Here is a 22,863-nt window from a genome sequence, read left to right as displayed (position 1 = left end):
GAAAACTGGGATGAACACAGGAAAAGCCAAAGAGAATGTCACCAAGTGGTTAGGAGAGCGAAAAGAGAATACGAAGAGAGACTAGCCAGGGAGGCAAAAAACTTCAAATCATTCTTCAGATATGTTAAGGGGAAGAAACCGGCGAGGGAGGAAGTAGGACCGTTGGATGATGGAGATAAAAAGGGAGTGATAAAGGAGCAAAAAGAGGTAGCTGACAGGTTAAACAAATTCTTCTCGTCAGTCTTCACAAGCGAGGACACATCCAATGTACCGGAACCCGACGTGATCTTCCATGGTGATCAAGAAGAAAAACTGTCGGCAATAGAGGTGAGCCATGAGGATGTCCTCCAACAGATAGATAGATTGAAAAGCGACAAATCACCAGGCCCAGACGGAATCCATCCTAGGGTACTAAAAGAACTAAGAAATGAGATAGTGGAAATACTCCAACGAGTTTGCAACCTATCCTTGAAAACTGGAGAGATACCGGAGGACTGGAAGATAGCAAATGTTACACCTATCTTTAAAAAGGGGTCAAGAGGAGACCCGGGAAACTATAGGCCGGTAAGTTTGACATCGGTTCCAGGCAAGATGGTAGAAGCACTGATAAAGGACAGCATCTGTGAGCACATAGAAAAAAATGGGCTGATGAAAGCGAGCCAACATGGCTTCTGCAAGGGAAGATCGTGCCAAACAAACTTACTGCACTTCTTCGAGGGGGTAAACAGCCATTTGGACAAAGGGGAACCTGTAGACATCATCTACCTTGACTTCCAAAAGGCCTTTGACAAGGTACCCCATGAGCGGTTACTTAGGAAGCTGTGGAACCACGGGGTGGAAGGGGACGTACACTGATGGGTCAAACACTGGTTGGCAGGCAGGAGACAGAGGGTTGGAGTGAAGGGTCACTACTCGGGATGGAGAAAGGTCACGAGTGGAGTTCCGCAGGGGTCTGTACTTGGACCACTGCTGTTCAATGTATTTATTAATGACCTGGAAACGGGGACGAAATGTGAAGTTATAAAATTTGCGGATGACACTAAACTCTGTAGAAGGGTCAGAACTACAGAAGAGTGTGAGGCCCTACAAAGAGACCTAAGCAAACTGGAGGAGTGGGCAAATAAATGGCAGATGAAATTCAATGTAGGGAAATGCAAGGTCATGCATATAGGGAGAAAGAACCCGATGTTCAGCTACCAAATGGGGGGATTAGTATTAGAGGGAAGTAACCTTGAAAGAGATTTGGGTGTACTGGTGGATACAACAATGAAGTCAACGGCGCAATGCGCAGCAGCCGCGAAGAAGGCGAACAGAATGTTGGGTATTATTAAAAATGGTATTACGACCAGAACGAAAGAAGTCATCCTGCCGTTGTATCGGGCAATGGTGCGCCCGCACCTGGAGTACTGTGTTCAGTATTGGTCACCGCATCTTAAGAAGGATATGGCAATACTTGAGAGGGTCCAGAGGAGAGCGACACGAATGATTAAGGGCATGGAAAACCTTTCATACACTGAAAGATTGGAGAAGCTGGAGCTCTTCTCCCTGGAAAAGCGGAGACTCAGAGGAGACATGATAGAGACCTACAAGATCATGAAGGGCATAGAGAAAGTGGAGAGAGCCAGATTCTTCAAACTTTCAAAACATAAAAGAACAAGAGGGCATTCGGAAAAATTAGAAGGGGATAGATTCAAAACAAATGCTAGGAAGTTTTTCTTTACTCAGCGGGTGGTGGACACCTGGAATGCGCTTCCAGAGGATGTAATAGGGCAGAGTACGGTACTGGGGTTTAAGAAAGGATTGGACAATTTCCTGTTGGAAAAGGGGATAGAGGGGTATAGATAGAGGATTATTACGCAGGTTCTGGACCTGTTGGGCCGCCGCGTGAGCGGACTGCTGGGCACGATGGACCTCAGGTCTGACCCGGCAGAGGCATTGCTTATGTGCTTATATGTGCTTATGAAATGTCCGACGCGCTAACCCCGCTAGCACGGCTTGATAAAAGGACCCCCTAGTATTTTTGAAAAGAGTGAACAAGCGATTCACATCTACCCTTTCCATATCACTCAATATTTTATAGACCTCTATCATATCACCCCTTAGTCGTCTCTTCTCCAAGCTGAAGAGCCATAGTCGCTTTAGCCTTTCCTCATAGGGAAGTTGTTGCAAACTTTTTATCATTTTTGTCGCCCTTCTCTGTACCTTTTCTAATTCCGCTATTTCACTTTTGACATACTACAACAGAACTGCATACAATATTCAAGTTGCGGCTGTACTATAGAGAGATACAAGGGCATTATAACATTTTCATCTTTGTTTTCCATTCCTTTTCTGATAATTCCTAACATTCTATTTGTTTTCTTAACCGCCGCTGCACATTGAGCTGAGGGTTTAAACGTATTCTCAACAATGACACCTAGATCCTTTTCCTGGGCGGTAACTCAAAAAAAAAAAAAAAAAGAACCAAGCATCACGTAGCTATAGTTCAGGTTCCTCTTTTCCACTTGCATCACTTTTCACATGCTTACATTAAACATCATCTGCCATTTTGATGCCATCTTCCAGTTTCATAAGGTCCTCTTGCAATTTTTCACAGTCCTCTTGCGATTTAACAACTTTGAACATCCATAATTAAATTTAATTATTTCACTAGTTATTTCCATCTGCATTCCCAGCACAGATCCCTGTGGACTCCTACTATTTACCCTTCTCCATTGAGAATATTGGTCATTTAAACTTATTCCCTCTTTTCTGTCTTTTAACCAGTTCTTAATCCATAATAGGACATTACCTCCTATCCCATGGCTTTCTAATTTCCTCAGAAGTCTTTCGTGAGGTACTTTGTCAAATGTCTTTTGAAAATCCAAAGATACAATATCAACCGGTTCACCTTTAACCACATGTTCATTCACCCCTTCAAAGAAATGCAGTAGATTACTGAAGTTTTTGGACATGCGCAGAATTTTACTGCAGTATTTGGAAGTCATGAACAAATTTAGTTTGTTGGATCATCTATTTGTGCTAACTGAGGCAGCCCATAAGGGCAGCCTGGCATTGAAAATTTGAAATGATTTTGGATGGTGATTTCATTGGCCTATATTGGAGCTAGAAAGCAATCTTCAGTGTCAGTGAAGGAGTACTCCACGCGAGGAGTGGCATTCTCATGGGCAGAATCTTCAGTGGTTTCCCCGGAAGTGATTTGCAGAGCAGCCACTTGGTCTTCTTTGTATACCTTTGCGACATAAAGTTAGGGGATTCCACATTTGAATCTTCAGTTCGGAACGCAGGGAGCCATCAGGAGGGAGAGACGCAGGAACCATGGGGAGGGGGAGAAAATCTGACCTGCAGGGGAAAGGAAGGGAGACTAAGGATAAGGATGCAGAGAGAGAAGGGGCAACAATGGACACAGGGAGGGGGGATAGGGACATGGGGATAATGCTGATCATAGGAGTAGATAGGGAGAAAGAGAGAAAATGCAAGAAAGAACAAGACAGACACAGGAATACTTTGAGGGCAGATGTTGAGACTGGAGGAAGAGCAGGGGCAGAGACACAGCATGGAGATGTTAATAAATGATGGCAGATAAAGACCTGAAAGGTCCATCCAATCTGCCCATTATTTATACCCATTAAAAATACATGATTAAATTTACTTGTCTCTTCTTTGATATTTCTGGGTCATAAGGACACAGGAGAACGGTAGACATTGAGAAATGCCAAATGGACATGAGATTGCAAAGACAAGGGGAAAAAAAAACAGAGAAAAGCATAAAACAGACACTGGAACCAAAGCAAATATAAAAACAAATTGCTCAGATAAAAGTAGTATAGTATTTTACTTAGAATTTATTAATTGGAATTTGTCAGCTTTTGGATATGTGTATTTCTGACATTTTGCATTTCAGTTTCAATTTCTCTAATACTTCTTGAGGTTTCCAGTTTAGTTTTTTTATCTCTGGTTCCTTGTGTCTATTTGTTGAATCATGTGTGACCAAGGTGCAGTATTTTGCTAGTATGTAGTATTTGCATAGAGATCTTGCTTAGTTTTGGTTTATTTCTCACTAGGTATTAGTGTTTTAGGGCCTAATGTAATATTTACAGTGCTGCCTTTTCACGCATGAAGTTGTAGCTCTTCCTGTCCTGAGAGTTATTGCTTTATGGTATAGTAAGATTCTGAATATTTGCCCAAGTTTGTGTATAGTGTTTTGCAGTTGAGGGATTGATTATGTGTTGGCCTTATTGAGGTAACACCAAAGCATCAGAAAGGGTTTTAGAGCCTAAATTATGAGACACTGTCTCTTGAGGGATCTTTAAATACAATTGAATTGTTTCCATAGGTGTGTTGGCTAAGGGCAAGTGGGAGAAAAGAAAGGCAAACTGGCTGCAGGCCTCTGTGGAGGCGTAGGTATCATCTAAGAGCACTATTTTCAATCTGCTTTAATTTAATTGCCTAAGACACCTATTGAAAGTTACAGTGTTTAATTTTCTTGCCACTTTATTCTTTGGCATAAGATTCATATTTATAGACTCACTTATCTAAACCTAGCCTCACTCCAAACAGCTGAGCCACTGACCACCTATGATCACTAGATCCCTGTTTCATATCAGGACAGCAAAATTGCAATTCTAGTCCATAGAATCTCTCACACAGGTCTGCAGGTTTTTTTTCTGTCTGGTCTCATAATTTCAATATGTTCTATTGTGTACACTGTGGTCTCTCCCTACAATAGAGTGCATCATTACCGTATACATTGTACTTCCTTTAGTGTAGTGGCCCATTCCATCTGGAATGTTCTACAGTACATCTGGACCTCACATTGGAATCATATAAAAAATTTAAATCTAGTTGGAAGATGCACTATTTTAGGTTGGCTTTTGGACTTTAGGATTTTCCTAGTAGTCAGCTTTCATAAACTTTAGTTTTCATCTCCAGCTGGACATTGGTGCTTTGTTGGATATGCAGCAACTGTGATCTAGGTTTCTTATTTCCTTCCCTTGTTCCTTCTCTGAAAACAAGATTAATTTATCTTCTTCTATGTTCATATCTTTTTGTAAATTATATAGGTAATTGTTTGATATGTTGTTTATCAAGCTGAATAAATGTTTTTGCACTTTCAAAAAGCATAACTTTTTGCTGCAACAGTAGAGAGATATTTTTCAGGATGTAAATAGCAGCACTATACTGCTCTTGGTACTGTACATGGGTTGCTTGTTTACTCTTCCTAATATCACCTGTTCTTTATCCCCCCAGGGGTTAATGGTGTAAGAATGTTGGGGATCATCCATGAAGCTGTTGTCTTCCTCATTGAACAGTTGTATGGATCCAAGCACTGCCGCAACTACAAATTTCGATTCCACAAACCTGAAGAGGCAAATGAGCCACCTCTCAACCCCCATGGCTCTGCAAGGGCAGAGGTGCACCGCAGGCAAGTAACACCGTATTATCTCATGCATAATGTGTGGTCGTGTATAATGCACACCCCGAATTTTTAAAAATAACGTAATACAAAAAAAGTATACCTATGGCTGAACTCCAAGATTCAAATTGGCGGGTTTAAGGTCATCTGGAAGCATTGGATGAAGGCAGGTATACGAACTTTGGATGATGTAATATCGGAGGGTAAGCTACTTGATTTTTCACGATTGCAACACAAATTTGGTCTTAATAAATTACAAAATTATAGATGGTGCCTTTGAAGCAGGCCATTCAGGAGGGGTTCCCTGAGTGGAAAAATCTTAAAAATCAATATAGCTTGCCGGTCTTATGTTTTCAGGCGGACTTCCTGGGACACTAGGCCACTCAATGGTATAAATTAATATCTGGATTTTTGAATAAGAAACCAAAGACTGGTCTTTGTGACATTTGAAGCATTGAGATAAAGCATCAGATTACTGTGTCTCAATGGCCACAAATTTGGTCTTGGAGGATGAGATGTACGATGTCTGCATCTATGAGACAATCGTGGTTTTTCTTGTTACATAGAGCTTTTTCGACTCCAGTTCATTTACAGAAATTAGATAGTTCCAAATCTTGGCATTATCATCTTGAAGCTGGGACGTTGGATCATTTATTATACTACTAGTCATTAAGCCTGCTACATTAACGGGTGCTAGAATACTGTTCACCCTCTATGTTGCCCCTTCCATTCACTGTCCTCTCATCTCTTTCCATCCAATGTGCGCCCCCTCTCTCTCTGACCCATATGGCCTCTCTCCATCTTCTCTTTCCTTTTCCCTTGGTCTGGCATACCTTCCTTCTTCCCTCCATGCCCTGCCATCTGTTCTTCCCTCCAAGCCACTCTCCCCTGTGCTCACTTTCCTCCTTCAACTACTTCATCGGGCAACAGCAGCATTCACAATTCATTGCTGTTGCTGGCTTCAGGTATTCCTCTCTGGCGGGTCCTGTGTTCATGAAGTAGGCAGGACCCGCCAGAGAGGAAGGCTGAAGCCGCAACAGCAGCGAATTGTAAACGCTGCTGCTGCTGCCTGAAGCACCCGAGGCAGACGGTTCTCTCCCCTTTAATAGCAAACCTCCCTCCAGCTTTGGCAGCCGCAGCACGCTAAACAGGCTGGTTCGCGGCTTTCTTCTGCCGTTGAGTCTATCTGTCGCGTCATTGATGACATCATTAGTGATGCGGCAGAAGGACTCAACTGCAGGAGAAAGTCGCGAAGCAGCCTGTTTATCGTGCTGTGACTGCCAACGCTGGAGGGAGGTTTGTGTAGAAGCGATATGTGTCTATGTGTCTCTTCCCCTGCAGTACCTTTGCAGCACTTTGCTGCGGCGCATCCTCCCATCCTGAGTCTGTTTCTCCCGCTTTGTGTAGCCGCCGCATACGCACTCTGGCCACGGACCTACGGATCAGGGATTACAGATCACGCAGGTCTGAGTGCGCATGCGCGGCTAGCGTTTTATTATATAGGATTGTCCCTTGATACTTTAATTTTGGAGATCCATCTGGGATCAAGTGAATAATTTGTTGGATAATCCAGTGGCATTGTCGTACGATACCATTCTATTTGGTACGTTCATGAGAGTTAAAAGCCAAATATCGGCTCAGAATAACAAGCTTCTTTTTATAATGGCAGGGGTGGCCATTCAACTTATATTGAAGAATTGGAAGAACTGGGATAGGTTAAATTATACCTTTTGGTGGGAATCTCTTTGTCATATTTTTAAAATGGAACGTCTGATGGCCATACAACAGGGGCGATATAGGAAATTTTTGGATGTTTGGGAACCGTTGACTAAATTTTATAAGGAATAATATCTGATTTTATTTATGGACCTTTAAACATACACATCCAGGGTGGGAGGGAGGGAGGAAGGAACTTACATTCGAATTGGATTAAGGAAATTTATGGAATGTTTCTTGTAAATTTTATTTTACTTGATTGTTAGGGAGGGAGAGGGAAAATAATTGTATATTATTCTCTGTAAGCTCATTTGTGCTTTTCTTGTAATGGTATTCATAGTTGTTAATTGCTTGCACAATTGTAGTTTGGAAATTCAATAAAGATTTTTTTTTAAACCCAAAAACTGTATACCTTTGTATAATACTCAGGCATAATTGTTGATGTCCCTGTAATGTAAATGCAGCACAGCATAAGCTATATATGTTAAATCTTTGACAAGTGCTACGATTACTGGATAGGGAATTTAAATTTGGAACACATTGAACTACCTGTAAGTATTAGATATGAGTTCTAGACATTATATTCTATACGTATGTATGTAAAATTTTTGATGTAAATATTTGATTTTAATTCCACATTGTCATGTTGTTAAAATAAAAGAAGTACGATAACAGCAAAAGAGGAAATAGAACAACAATTTGCTGAAAGTGGGACCACTAGAGTTGGGGAAAGCTGGACATGCTTTTTCTTGGAATTAATTATCTAGCGCATTGTATACCTATGTATAATACGCACCCAGAGTTTGACATTTTTTGGGATGGAAAACAAGTGTGCATTATACACGAGATAATACGGTAATTCCTACACAAAACTCTCTAGGTCAGTGGTTTTAAACTTGCGGCCTGGGACCACATGAGGCTCGCGAGGTACTATTTTGAAGCTCTCGTTATGTTTATCATAACCACAAAAGTAAAATAAAACAGTTTCTTGATCATATGTCTCTTTAGCTATAAATTACAATATTATTATTATTATTATTAAGACTTAGCCAAAAGGAAATATTTATAAACTATAAAGAGTTTTACCTCATGCAAAATTGTCATTTCTTTAATAAGACATTAACTATTTTTTCTGAGGCCCTCCAAGTACCTACAAATCCAAAATGTAGCCCTGCAAAGGGTTTGAGTTTGAGACCACTGCTCTAGGTTATTTTTTTGAACCCAGATAAAGATATTTGAGTTGTATATGAAAGAAGAAGCCCTTGGACAAAAAGAATGAGCAACATGTAAACCACTTTGGGCCCACTAGAGGAAGAATAGTCTGTTGTGAGTTGGTTCAACAGTCAGTATTTCTTTACTTTCCTCATCTCTTCAGGAAATCGGCATTTGATATGTTTAATTTTCTGGCCTCAAAGCATCGGCAGCCCCCGGAATACAACCCTAATGATGAGGAGGAGGAAGAAGTGCAGCTGAAGTCGGCACGGTAGGACCTTTAGTGTTGGATATTGAGGGAAAGGGAGCAAGGTGTAAGCAATAGGACTTACTGTTACAATTTAGAGCACCAAGGTATTATAAAATGTCTGACTTTCTGCTAGTTTCTCTGGCAGTCATGTTTGCTATTTGACTAAAGCAGATTCTATGATTTATTTTTATCTTTGTCCAGAAGAGCAACAAGCATGGATCTTCCCATGCCCATGAGATTCAGACATCTGAAGAAAACATCCAAGGAGGCAGTGGGAGTATACAGGTAATGGGAAAATAGCTGGAGACAGTGTGTCTATAGAATCTGCACACAGGTTGTTGATAGTGAAAAAAAATCCAAGGACTATTGCGATAATATTGGCTGAACAGTGTTGTCAATCCCTAAATGTTTATAGTACTGTTGTAAGACTATGGTAAAAATTCAACCTTATCAGAACATGCCTCCACAAATCTGAACATGTTCTACCTCGTAAAAACTGAAATAGTTTTGGACAAATTTAAAGGTTGTTCATGGTCCTAAAATATTCTCATAATGTGGCTGCTAGGCTATAATAGCAATTTGGTACGCGTTATCCCAGGACAAGTAAGCAGCATTTTCTCACATGTGGGTGATGTCATCCACGGAGCTCCGGCACGGACAGCTTTAAAAATGCATCACTACTTTAAAAACTTAAGAAAGTTCATGAATGCCTGCACCGCGCATGCACAAGTGCCTTTCCACCTGAAGCAGGCTCACGGTACCTCAGTTCTTAGTTTTCTGTGGAGCTAAGAATTCATGTTTTTGTGCATTTTGCCTTCTTTTCCTTTAATTTAGAAGTTTACTTTAAAAAAAAAAAATAGCGAGGAAATTTTTTTCTTCTCTTTTTGCCTCTGGGCTTTACTCGACGAGACCTTTTCTTTTCCTCAGCCATTGAGTTCGATTTGGCTGAGGCACTCTTTCTGTCTATGCCCCGACCATTAACAGGTTTTAAGAAGTGCTGTAGGTGCCAAAGTTAAATTTCCATCACTGACCCCCACAGTTGCTGCTTGCAGTGTGCCTTAGCCCAGAGCACCATGTAGAATCTTGTGCTTGGTGTTCTACCCTGCAGAAACGTTTCATCAAGAGCCGGAAACTTCAACAAGAAAAATTGTTTGGCACCAGCATGGACACAGAAAAGACATCACAACCTTCAGCGCCAAAGGCATCGACACCAGCATTAGAAGACATCGCTTCGTCTGGTAAACCAGTTAAGAAGCCGCCAGCTTCCCAACAGATGTCGCAGGTCACCCTTGCATCGAGTCCCTTGAAGCTCACCAAGCGACAACCTCTCTTGCACCTTGCCTCGGTTACATCGAGGTGTGGATCCTCTTCGAAGTCACCCTCTCCGAGACAAGATGCGGCTCCAATGGTACCAGCAGAAAGGCCAAAGGTACTGGTGCTTTCATTCTGTGAAAACCTCAATGGCACTTTTCCAAGTGAGTGATATGTTTAAACTCCTTATCCCAGCATTCACTCCTTCAATACCAACCCAAACTGAGCATAAGGGCACCAGTTTCTGCAGTACCGACACTGGCCCTCCAGAGCAGCATCAATGTTCCATCGCCTTCTATTATGCTCCGGCTGGGCTGCAACTGGGGAGTTGTGTCACTGCCCACAAAGTCTGAGCTATGGCATCTTCAGTTGCTTTTTAACGTTTCACTCCTATTGATATCTGGAAAGCTGCTAATTGGTCCTCAGTTCATACATTCACATCTCACTACTGTCTGTAATCTTATTCCAGACGGGATGGTCAGCCAAGCAGTTTTGCAAAATTTATTCTCTAATGGTTAACTCTCCCTCCATCCCATTGTAGCAAGCTAGGGAGTCCCATATGTGAGAATATGCTGCCTGCTTGTCCTGGGATAAAGCATAATAAGAACGTAAGAATAGCCTTACTGGGTTAGACTAATGGTCCATCAAGCCCAGTAGCCCGTTCTCACGGTGGCCAATCCAGGTCACTAGTACCTGGCCAAAACCCAAGGAGTAGCAATATTCCATGCTACCGATCCAGGGCAAGCAGTGGCTTCCCCAATATCTTTCTCAATAACAGACTATGGACTTTTCCTCCAGGAACTTGTCCAAACCTATCTGCTCTTATCACAACCTCTGGCAATGCATTCCAGAGCTTAACTATTCTCTGAGTGAAAAAAAAATTCATCCTATTGTTTTAAAAGTATTTCCCTGTAACTTCATAGAGTGTCCCCTAGTCATTTGTAATTTTTGATGGAGTGAAAAATCGATCAACTTGTACCCGTTCTACTCTGCTCAAGATTTTGTAGACTTCAATCATGTCACACCTCAGCTGTCTCTTTTCCAAGCTGAAGAGCCCTAACCTTTTTAGTCTTTCCTCATACGAGAGGAGTTCCATCCCCTTTATCATCTTACCGTAACAGGTGTTATCCAGGGACTGCAGGCAGATCTCACAACCCACCCACCTCCCCTGGTTGGCTTCTTAGCTTGCTTACAGATCTGAGGTACCACAAGCCTGCATCAGGTTGCGCATGTGCGGTGCAGGCAGTTTGCAAACTTTCTTAAGTTCTTAAAGTGGCGATGCAGTTTTAAAGCTGTCCGTACCGGGGCTTCTTGGATGGCATCACCTACATGTGAGAATATCTGTCTGCTGTCCCTGGATAACACCTGTTACAGTAAGTAACTGTGCTTTTAGGTCCCAGCAACTCGGGTTCAAATCCTAGTGATTTGATGAGTTAAAGATCCAAAAAGAAGTCGGTCAAGTGCTAGTCCGACAAGGTTCTCATAGTAGTTGTCAACGTATTCAGCCACCTAGTTGCAGATTGCCCTCTTCACCTAATTTCTTCGATCTTCCCAAACATGATGTCCTCCTCCAATGATCTCTCTCTTCTAACAATGTGACCAAAATAAAATAGTCATAACTTCATGTGGGTTTCAAGTGACATATTCGGTCTAATTTCTTCCAAAATCGATTTGTTAGTTCTCCTAGCAGTCCACAACAAGAATAGATTCCTTCTCCAGCACCAGTGTTCAAATGAGCCAATCCTCTTTCTGTCTTGTTTCTGTAATGTCCTGGTTTTGCATCTATAATTGACCACTGAGAAAATTAGTGCTTGGATCAATCTGATCTTTGTTTTAACTGTTATTTCCATTCTTTTAAATACCTTATCAAGAGCTTTCATTACAGAGCAACTGCACTTCTTCCTATTATTGATATACAGTATCTAAAAAAATGTCTTGTCTCCTCGTTTTACCTTGTTTGCTATTTTTTCTTCCATTTGCATCTTTGCTTTCCTGACTACTCGACCAGCCTCTCTTAACTTTTCCAGATATTTTTGCCTGTCTTCCTCTTTTTGCAATCTTTTGTAGTTTATGAAAGCTTGATCTTTTATTCCTTACCTTCTCAGCTACTGCTTTTGAGTACCAAAGTGGCTTTCTCTTTCTCTTCCTTTTATTTACTTGCCTCACAAAAAGGTTTGTTGTCTTTACAATAACTCTTTTTAGTTTTGCCCACTGCATTTCTACTCCTTCTAGACATACCCATCCAGATAATTCCTTGACATAATCCCCATCCGTTCAAAGTTAGTTTTTTATTAAGTCTAGAGCTCTCTATACAGTCTAGAGCAGGGATCTCAAAGTCCCTCCTTGAGGGCCGCAATCCAGTCGGGTTTTCAAGATTTCCCCAATGAATATGCATTGAAAGCAGTGCATGCACATAGATCTCATGCATATTCATTGGGGAAATCCTGAAAACCCAACTGAATTGCGGCCCTCGAGGAGGGACTTTGAGACCCCTGGTCTAGAGCAGGGGTGGGCAACTCCAGTCCTTGAGGGCTGTAATCCAGTTGGGTTTTCAGGATTTCCCCAATGAATATGCATTGAAAGCAGTGCATGCAAATAGATCTCATGCATATTCATTGGGGAAATCCTGAAAACCCGATTGGATTCTGGCCCTTGAGAACCGGAGTTGCCCACCCCTGCTCTAGAGTCTCTGTTGGATTCATACAAAAAAGTGTTTTAGTCTAGATCAGTATTTTAGGTTGCACTTAGAATATAAAATAAGATTAGGGTACATAAGCTGTTGAGGAAAGTTTCTATCAGACTGACTGATAAACCCGCCCATCCCAAGGCGGAGCTTTTTGATATATAGGCTCTTCAGCCAACCAGGAACAGGACATTGCTTTGGTAGGATTTTTCTGCTCTTTCTTTTCTTTTTTCTTCCAGGCATAAGAACTTCTGCAACTATAGTATGGCTGGGAAACATTGTGTCACCAAAGCTCTTGCTCAAGTTACAGCTTCTGTCTCTGTGCAGAGAGAAATTTCTCAAACAGGGGGAGTGGTTCTATGTGCAAGCTGTCTTCAGCTTAAATCCCTCATGAAGGAAGTAAAGGGGTCAGTGTCTGGAAAGCAGTATATACTAATGCTCGAAGTATGGGGAATAAGATTATGGATCTAGAAGCTGTGATGGAAAATGAGTTGGATATAGTGGCAATCACGGAGACGTGGTTCACAGAGACCCATGACTAGGATGTAGCTATACTGGGTTATAATCTGTTCAGGAAATAAAGGGTAGAAAGAAAAGGAAGGGGAGTAGCGTTATATGTTAAAGATCATATTAAAGCCACATAATTGCTGGATCTGCAGGTCAAGGAAGAGGCACTGTGGATCATTATGGAAAGAGGGAATGGTAAATATATTTACATTGGTATGATATACAGGCCTCTATCACAGACAGAAGTAGTGGACAGATTTAATAGTAGACATTCAAAATATATCTGAAAAGGGGATGTTTTACTAATAGCTTATTTTTCACTCCATAAGACACACTTTTTTTCCCCAAAAAAGTGGGTTGAAATAAGAGTGCATCTTATGGAGTGAATACACCAACCCCCCCCCCCCCCGGTACCTTTTTTTAAATCCCTGCGGTCCAGCGCTTTATCAGCAGGAGCTTTCCGCACTCTTCCCTTCCCTCCCTGAACGGCTGCTACTTAGAAATTTTCTATCCATCCTGAAACCTTATTGGATGTAAGCAAGCCAACCCCACCCCCCGGCCTTTTAAGTAAAATTTAAACTTGCGCGAGGGATAGAGGGTAGGTGAGGCTCCCCAAACCAAATGAAGACCTGCGTGTTTATGATCTCATCGCAATCCAGAATGGGGTTTTAAAGTGAGGCACCAAACCCCGCCCCGCTCTGCTCCACTGGCCTCCACTAACTGTTTGGCGTGCAGGAGCGCTGACGATGCTCCTCCGTCCGCGGGGATAGTACCGAACGGAGACCTACGTATTTTTGATCTCATCACGTTCCAGAATGGGGTTTGGAAGTGAGGCACCAATCCCTGCCCCGCTCCACTGGCCTCCACTAACTTGTTTGGCGTGCAGGAGCACTGGCGATGCTCCTCCGTCTGCAGGGATAGTAGAGAGTCGGCTGTTATCGCCAAGGAGACAAACCTTCAGAAGCGTAAGGAGGCTTGCAAGTCCCTGCGTATTAAAGTGAACAGCATGGGCAATGTTGAGGTGGGCAAGGTAAGGAGATGTTATACTCTCCCTATCAATGGGGCCCTAGGCCCAGTGTGAAGGCGGTGATGCTTTAGCTCAGGTCAGTAAGTTCCTGAAGACTTTGCTGTAAGTGAGCTTTTTGGGTAGTAGCAGTCTGCAAAGTCATGTACAGCAATAATGCTTGTAACCTCCTGGGAGCAGGATTTTTTTACTAAAAATTACCATAAATAATGCTGTGAACTGTCTATAGCATCATTTGGAAGGGAGACAAAAAGGAACCTACTAAAGATGTGTCATTCAGCAAAAATTATAATACCGTATCTTCAAGTTCCAGTTGAGCTGGTGGAGTTTGGAGTATGAGGAAGTTCCACTGCTTCAGCTGATTGAGTCCCGCAAGAACTGACGGCAGCCATTCAGGAAGCGGCGCAGGACAAGGCAGGCACGCAAAAAGCTTGCGCCTGCCTTGTGCACTGCTCTGCCACTGCCGGAAGACATCGGAAGGTAGCCATCCAGCAAAGGAAGGGCAAGAGCGCAGAAAGCTCCTGCCAATACAGCGCTGGACCGCTGGGATTAAAAAAAGGTACCGACATACTGGGGGGGGGGGGGCTCTGACTGCCCCTAGGCCTGTCTGACTGCCCCGTCCCGGCCTACTACTAGAGGGGAGACAGGGTACAGAGCCTGGCAAGGAGTGTGGGGTTGGTTGCAGAGCCTGGCAGAGATAATTTGGTTCAGAATGGTCTTTTTCTTGTTTTCCTCTTCTAAATCTAGGGTGCGTCTTATGGAGCAAAAAAATACGGTAGTTGATTTTAACATGCCGGATGTTGATTGGGGTATCCGTATTGCAGGGTCTTCTAGAAGTAAGGAGATCCTAGATTCTCTACAACGAGAACTGTTCCAGCAGTTGGTGATGGAACCCACACAGGATGGGTGTCATACTGGACTTAGTGCTTACACACAGGGAAAGTGTTTCTGATGTTAGTAGGTGAACATGTGGCATCCAGTGATCATTGTATGATATGGTTTAATATTAAGACAGGTATAGAGATGGCTCATTCAAAAGTAAAAGTTCTAGACCAGTGTTCTTCAACCGCCGGTCTGCAGAAATTTCCTGCCGGTCCACAGGGCTGGCATGTGCATCAGGCCTGAGACAGTGTTCTTCAGCTGCCAGTCCGTGGTGCAGTCGATGCGGCATTATCTTTGGGCCAGCTCCCTCTTCCTCAGTGCTGCAGTGTACAAAGCCGTGGGCAGCGGCTGCTACGCACATCCTGCATGCCTTCTCTCTGACATTGCAACGTCAGAGGGAAGGCTTCCAGTTCAGGCGCGGGACGCCACTTTCCACGGCTTTGTGCACTGCGGCAGTGAGGAAGAGAGAGCCAGCCCAAAATTAACACTGGAGGCACCATAAACCGGCCAGGCGGGAGCAGGCCAGAAGTTAAGACACAGCAGGGAGGGAGGGAGACAACAAAGGTTTTATTTTTTAATGTACTGATTGAATTGTGTCAATTTTGAGAATTTTCATCTGCATTGCACTATTCAGGAAGAAATGTATTTGTTTCTTTTTCTCTGGGGTTGTACTGCATGTAGAGTCTCGAATCTTTGGGTTTCGTTTGTATATATTAGTACTTTTGGTTTTTGGTCCCGTATTTGCATAGGGGTTATCTGTGTTCTGGTAGGAATTAATGTTGAGAAGCATATGTACAGTTTGCTTTGTGTAGTTTAATTTTGTGGTTAACCATTATATGTTATTAATAAAATTATATTGTGTGTGTATATATGAAAAATGATTGGAAAAAATGGTGTTACAATTAGTACTGTTATGGGGGCGGGGTCTGGCTCACGACTTAGCCCAGTGTTCTTCAACTGCCGGTCCATGGACTGGTGCCAGTCCACAAAATAATTCTTTTATTTCTGCCGGTCCATAGGTGTCAAAAGGTTGAAGAACACTGTTCTAGACTTTAGAAAATCTGACTTTGTTCAGATGAGGGATTACGTCAAGGAGGGAACGTTTGGAGGGAGTAGAAATACAGTGGGAAAAACTGAAAGGAGTTATTGTAAGGGTGACAGACCCTTTTGTGAGGAAAGTAAGTAAAAATAAGAGGAAAAAAAAGCTACTTTAGTTCTCAAAAGTAGTAGCTGAGAAGGTAAGGAATAAGAGGTTAGCTTTCATAAGCTACAAACGATTGCAGAAAGAGGAAAACAGGCAAAAATATCTGGAAAAGTTAAGTGAGACTGGTCGAGTAGTCAGGAAAGAAAAAAAAATAGCTGACATGGTAAAATGGGGAGATAAGACTTTTTTAAGATACATCAGAGATAAGAAGAAGTGTAGAAGTAGCATGGTGAGGCTAAAATTTGAAGGAAGAAATATGTAGAAGCTGATAAAGAAAAGCCTGACTTGCTTAATAAATATTTCTGTGCTGGGTGTAAATAATATGAAGAAAGACCTAGCGAAGCTTGAAGAATGGTCTGAAATTTGGCAGCTAAAGGTTAATGCTAAGAAATGCAAGGTCACGCATTTGGAATGCAAAAACCCAAGGGAATGGTACAGTTTAGGGGGTGAAGAACTTATGTGCACGACAGAAGAGTGGGACTTGGATGTGATTGTATGTGATGATCTTAAGGTGGCCAAACATGTTGAAAAAGTGATAGCAAAAGCTAGAAGGATGCTAGAGTGCATAGGGAGAGATATGGCCATTAGGGGAAATGATGTATTGATGTCCCTGTATAAGACTATTGAGACCTCAATTTAGAATATTGTGGGCATTTCTGAAGACCGCACCTTCAAACATATAAAAAGGATAGAGTCTTAACTGCTCTACTGAGTCACTTAGTCCCATCAGCCTGGCATCATGTATAACAAAGAGAACTGATTTTCTTTGGTGTTCTTGACACAAATGGACAAGAAGAGGCTCAACAATTTCTGGTTAAAGATCCTGCAAACTGGAGAGATGATCTAAACTACCAGTATCTGAAACAGTCGGCATTATCAATGACTCCACTGAAAGAGTGATTGCCTTAATGCAGCAATTGCCACTAATGAAGGAGCTCCTCCTTCACCATGTTGCTCAGCACTGAAAGACCTGTCCAACTTGCTCCAAAGCCACACTGATGTATACTGACTGAATGTAAGACTACCATTAGAGTTTGTTTATAGTTTCTATACCGCTACTAATAACTAGGGAGTCAGTACGTCCCTCACCAGAACTGCTTTTCGGGGTCTTACCTTCTCACCACCCTAGACAACCTGGTGCTGGTGTCTTCTTGCGATGGTCAATTTTGTCTGCACTCAAATGCATTTTGTTGCTTTGGTTAGAGCCCACAGTTTCCACGCTTTCTTTGTGGAGGTCTCAGATGATTACCTTGTTAGCCTGGGAACGTCGGAGTATCCTGGACCTTTGCTTAGTACGTAGTCTCCATTTTACAGCTATTTGGGAACCTTTTTGGAACACTATGACACCTGTGTCCAGAAGTCGTATTTTGAATTATTGAATACCTGTTTAACCATGTTTGTATATGTGTGTTAGTTCTCACGAGACTCCGGATAGGGGAGGGGGGGGGGAGAGGAGAGGGGGGTTGGGGATTAAAAAAAAAGGTTGAGCTCTTGTTTGCTACAAGGAATATTGGATTTATTTGTTTAGTGCTCAATAAAAATTATTTAAACATAACTAGGGAGTCAATTCAGAGCAGTTTACTTGAGCTTCTCAAGGTGTTACAATACATGAGTTCTATACTGAAATACACGGAGCTCTGTGGTGGTGTTACAATACAGAGTTATTAATATCATCATGATTATGCCATAATCATCCTACTTATGTTACTGCCACACTTATGTTACTGAATCCCCATGTACAACTACTGGGTAATGTTATATTCAAAAAAATAGTGTCCCAAAATGATGAACCATTCAACGACCAAAAATAAAGGGGCACTGATTATCATAAATGTTACTTTATAGGTTTACAGGAGGAGCTCAGAACCATCAGTTGGTAAAGAAATCACATTCAGGGCGGAAAGCCCTTTTATATGTGTTTCAATATGTCTATCATTGCTCCCTCTTGAATTTATATAAAGTAATTGCAGATGATGTTAGCACTAATTTCTGAATGTAGTAAGTTATAAGTTATAAATTTGTAAAAAATGTTCATAGAGAAAATAATCTTCATAGATATTTAAATTCTGAACTTTAACTTAGCTCATTTCTGAATCACAACGGTAAGAAAAGTTGTCTCGCTGTGGCGGGATCTTACACGTTTCGCCAAGATGGCTTCTTCAGAGAACCCGCATGAGATGATAAACATTCAGAAGGAGAGCTTCACTCTTCCATTTCTCTTCTGACTTCTCAGATTTCTGGTTTCTAGTGACGTCACTTATGTTATTGCCATGTTACTTATATGCACATGTTTATACCAAATCAGTCATCCTACATATATACACATATAAACTAAGTTTACTATTGCAGTTAAATACACTATATTTATACATCTCCTAAGGAGGTTGACCATCTTTTCAAAATAGTCAACAACCTCTATGACATTCAGACCCTAACTCGTCCTACCTCAGAATTCCCTCCACCGGCCAAAGCTCTAGCTGAGTTCTTCAACAGCAAAATCTCTACTCTGAGATCCTCCCTATCGGGCGCCACTACCAACCATCTGAATTACCCAGTTGTTCAACCCTCTGACGTACCTAGAGCTGATCTTCTCTGGAACAACTTCACTATCCCAACCTGGCAACAATTCTGTACGCTCTACTCAAAATACACCAATTCCCACTGCAAACTAGACGGTTGTCCACCTAACGCAATGAAAGTTGCTCCGGTCACCTTCAAAGCCAAGTTACACACCTGGCTCTCTTCCCTCCTACTATCAGGAACTTTTCCTGAGGACCTAGGCCAAATCCTCATTACCCCGATTGTAAAAAAAACCCCAAAGAACCCATTAACCTGACTTCAAACTATAGACCCATTGCAAGCATCCCTTTCTTTGCAAAACTAATGGAAGGTCTGGTCAATCAAGCCTTAGTAAACTATCTCAACAAATTCAACATCCTAAACAACAACCAGTCAGGATTGCGACCCGGTCATAGCACCAAAACCCTTATTGCCTCCCTACTAGACTCCCTCCATTCCCTGTTCAGCCAGGGCACAAGTGCACTAGTCCTTCAGTTCGACCTAAGTAGTGCCTTCGACTTAGTCGATCATTCTATCCTCTTAGACTGCTTGGAGTCAATCGGTCTCTCGGGCAATGTTTTAAAATGGTTCCAGGGTTTCCTAACTAAAAGATCATACCAAGTTTACAGCGACAACACACATTCCTCCAGCTGGGTAAATGCATTTGGAGTCCCGCAGGGCTCTCCCCTGTCCCCCACTCTGTTCAACATCTACCTGGCTGCACTAGGGAACCTATTGCAAAACCTGAAAATCAAATTCTTCATTTCCGCCGACGACATTACCATAATCTTTCCCCTAACCAGTGTAACTCCTGAGACAAAAAGTCACCTGGCATCTATCCTCAAGCAAATCGAACTATGGATGTCCGACTTCAAATTGAAACTCAACTCAGATAAAACCAAATTCTTCCTGGCCAGTCCAAATAACAAAATCAAAGACTCATCAATCTCCTTGAACGGTCAAGTCTTTCCCATCACAGATTCCATAAAAATTCTCAGAGTGACACTAGACCACAACCTCACCTTTGAATCTCACACCGACCTACTAGTCAGAAAATGCTTCTCTGCCCTTTGGAAACTAAGAACCATCAGAAAATACTTCGATGCACCCTCATTCCGCTTACTGGTGCAATCCTCCATCCTGAGCTTACTCGATTACTGCAACATTATCTACCTGGGATCCTTCAAAAAAACCATTCAAAGACTACGTATCATCCAAAATTCGGCAATTCGACTGATCTTTGGGCTGAAAAAATGGGAACACATAACTCCCTACTACCAAAACTCCACTGGCTGCCCCTGGAGGCAAGAGTGCTGTTCAAGTTTGCCTGCCTCTGTTATAAATCCATCCAAGGTTCGGCCCCCTTATACATGGTCCCCCATTTTACCTTAGATTGTCCATCCAGACCAACTCTCAGAGCTCATCTCTTCAGCCATCCAATTCTAAAGGCCTGCCGTTACAAAAGATACCTGAACAGAACTCTAGCCTTCCAAGCAGGTCATTTAAATGATTGGCTGAGCAATATTTTCTCGCGCTCCTCATCCTACCTAAACTGCAGAAAATTATTAAAAACTAATCTATTTAACCGATTTGTAGCCTAAGACACCTTACCCTACCCTTGCTACCCAAGACCTCCCTACGTACCTTCCTTCCCGATCTCCTTACTTTGACCCTTATTGTACCAGTTCCTTGCTTACATATATTAATTGTATCTGTATCTGCTAATTGTACCCATTCGCTGACTGTATCTGCTGATTGTACCCATTCGCTGATTGTCCAACCCTTCTTTATTGTAAACCGCCTAGAACTATTACGGCTTTGGCAGTATATAAGAAATAAATTATTATTATTATTTTGTGTTTATAGTGGAATAATAAAATTGAATAATGCATATAAACCATTAGGGCCCACAAGCCTGTTTTCAGCTGTAAGTAACACAATATGTATTTTAACTTCTTTCCATGTGCACTTGCTCACAATTCAGGTTTAGATGAAAAATTAATGCTCATATAAATTCTGTGCTTGCATTTTATGTATTAAATTAAAAATCATTGAGTGAATTCTAAATGCTCACCGAAAGGCTTATAATTAACAGTGGTCAGACATAGAACAAAATTAAACTTGTGGAGGTTATGTCCCATGAACTTGATTTTTTTTGGACCACCCTACTAAATAAATACACCATAGCACATTATATTTCTCACCCCCTCTTTGCAGATCCCCAATCCATGGTCGTGGCCTCTTCTGTCGGAGAAATATTGATGCTGGTGAGATGGTGATTGAATACTCCGGCAATGTCATCCGCTCTACCCTTACTGACAAACGGGAAAAGTACTATGATAGCAAGGTAAGACAAAACCCTTTGAAAGGTTCCAGCTAAGGCATGAGGCAGGAATAGAGTATGTTTACAAGAAGGCTGTGTTGGCAGTTAACCGTGCTGTTTAGTTACTTTTGAGCATAACAATTTGTTTAAGCTTGTTGCTACAGGTGCCTCTACTTCATGTGTAGTGGGTGGCTCTCCATGCTTGGGTACTAACTGTAGAGGGAGCTAAACAGCCCAGTGAAGTACTATAGAGGCAGAGTGGAAAATACAGAATGGATTCCTTCTGCAGCATGCAGCTAAAGGGAAATAAGCCTAATGTCTAGAATGTCTCACCTATCTACCATGGTAAGTACATAATCTCTTTTTCCTTGAATCCATCTAGATCAGTCTAAAAGCCCTCCCAATTTCCTAATTTTGTCTTTCCAGCTCAATTCTTGGCTTCAGCTGAGAATATGATGTGGAAAGGCACAGGAATATTTTCAAGGAATTGAAGGGGAGTTCCCTTATTTTCAAAATATTACAACCCAAAAACAAAAGGGTTTTTTTTGGGTTTTTTTAAGTAATCAAACATTTACCCATTCACCCTTTACAGTCCACAGTTTGGAACGGGATTCCAAGGCACAATATCAAGAAATATGTTGTTTGTTTGGTTTTTTTTAAACCCAAGCATAGTATTGATGGAGTGATATAACAATGAATCAGGATGTCACATAAGGAATCCCAGAGGATCTTAATGACCTACTAATCTTAGAGGACAAAACTGCTTGTAATTGGGCTAGCTCATAAGATCTATCTTCAAGATTCCAGTCTGAAAACACATTTACAGGGAAAACTTAACTAAAATAGAGCCCCTAATTGCTGAACCTGAGTTCTTATCTCCAAAAATTGTTTCTTTAACATCTCTCCAGACCAGTACAGTTCACTGATGGGTAATAGCTTACCTTGACCAGCAGGTGGAGACTGAGACAAAACTTTTGGCTGTAATACTAATAGCTGTGCTTCCCTCTATATAATCAGTCAGTTCACAGTCTCCAGCAGTCTTCCCTTGGTCAGTGTAAGGCTGTTGGAATTTGTGTAGTGCTTCTTGTCCCTGTCTGGTGCCAGACTGTGCTTAGGGGGGGGGAGGACACTTTTGGGGGATCCGTCCAACCTCGGAGGTGTCATACTCAATAGATCACAAGTTGATTCCCTCTCCTCCTTTCTCCACCTCCCCTAAATTTTTCTACAGGTGCTTCAGCTGTAAGCTTTGCCACCAATACCAGCAAAGCATATGGCTTAGAGAGCCAGTGGAGTCTGTTCTGGGGGAAAAAAAATCCTGAGGCAATGGTAGTCTGACAGTTCATTGTTATTGCTTTTTATTGCTAACCGGCACTTTTTTCCCTTAGCTAGGTCACGTATTGCACAATGAGCACTTTTAAAGGGAAAAAGTGCTCATTGTGCTACAGACGTAAGGTCAGTACGGCTGGCCTGTGCTTGCGGTGTGCTCACTCTCTCCTGCCACTTTGCACAATTACTTGACACTACTAACTTCCTCCCAACAGCAGCGGGAGAAATACCTACACCATCCTGCCGCCAAGCAACGGCCCCCTCCCCCCGGAAGCTGGGGAGGGCCTAAGGATCTGATTGACCCAGGTTTTTTAAGGCCACTCCTATGGGAATGGCTTTAGGCATCTGGGCCAATCAGAACCTTAGGATGCACTGGGGCGGGACCTAAGGCTTTGATTGGCCCAGGTTGTTTAAGGTCTTCTAGCCTTCTCTTGGCAGCTCCTCATTACA

At 42.1% G+C, this 22,863-nt stretch overlaps 1 protein-coding gene across 3 annotated transcripts in view; it reads left to right on the top strand.

The window, feature by feature from the left end:
- The window catches only part of KMT2A (lysine methyltransferase 2A), a 301,152-nt gene that overhangs the window by 264,510 nt on the left and 13,779 nt on the right, over window positions 1–22,863 (top strand). For all 3 annotated transcript variants that reach the window (XM_033917957.1, XM_033917958.1, XM_033917956.1), the window contains exons 32-35: window positions 5,251–5,425; window positions 8,508–8,615; window positions 8,796–8,879; window positions 20,982–21,111. In XM_033917957.1, the coding sequence (XP_033773848.1) occupies window positions 5,251–5,425; window positions 8,508–8,615; window positions 8,796–8,879; window positions 20,982–21,111 (497 nt within the window). The remainder of the gene's footprint in view (window positions 1–5,250; window positions 5,426–8,507; window positions 8,616–8,795; window positions 8,880–20,981; window positions 21,112–22,863) is intronic.

Source organism: Geotrypetes seraphini, chromosome 13, assembly GCF_902459505.1.
Source record: "Geotrypetes seraphini chromosome 13, aGeoSer1.1, whole genome shotgun sequence".
In the NCBI taxonomy this organism is placed as follows: Eukaryota; Metazoa; Chordata; class Amphibia; order Gymnophiona; family Dermophiidae; genus Geotrypetes; species Geotrypetes seraphini.
This window is presented reverse-complemented; position numbering and strand designations above follow the sequence as displayed.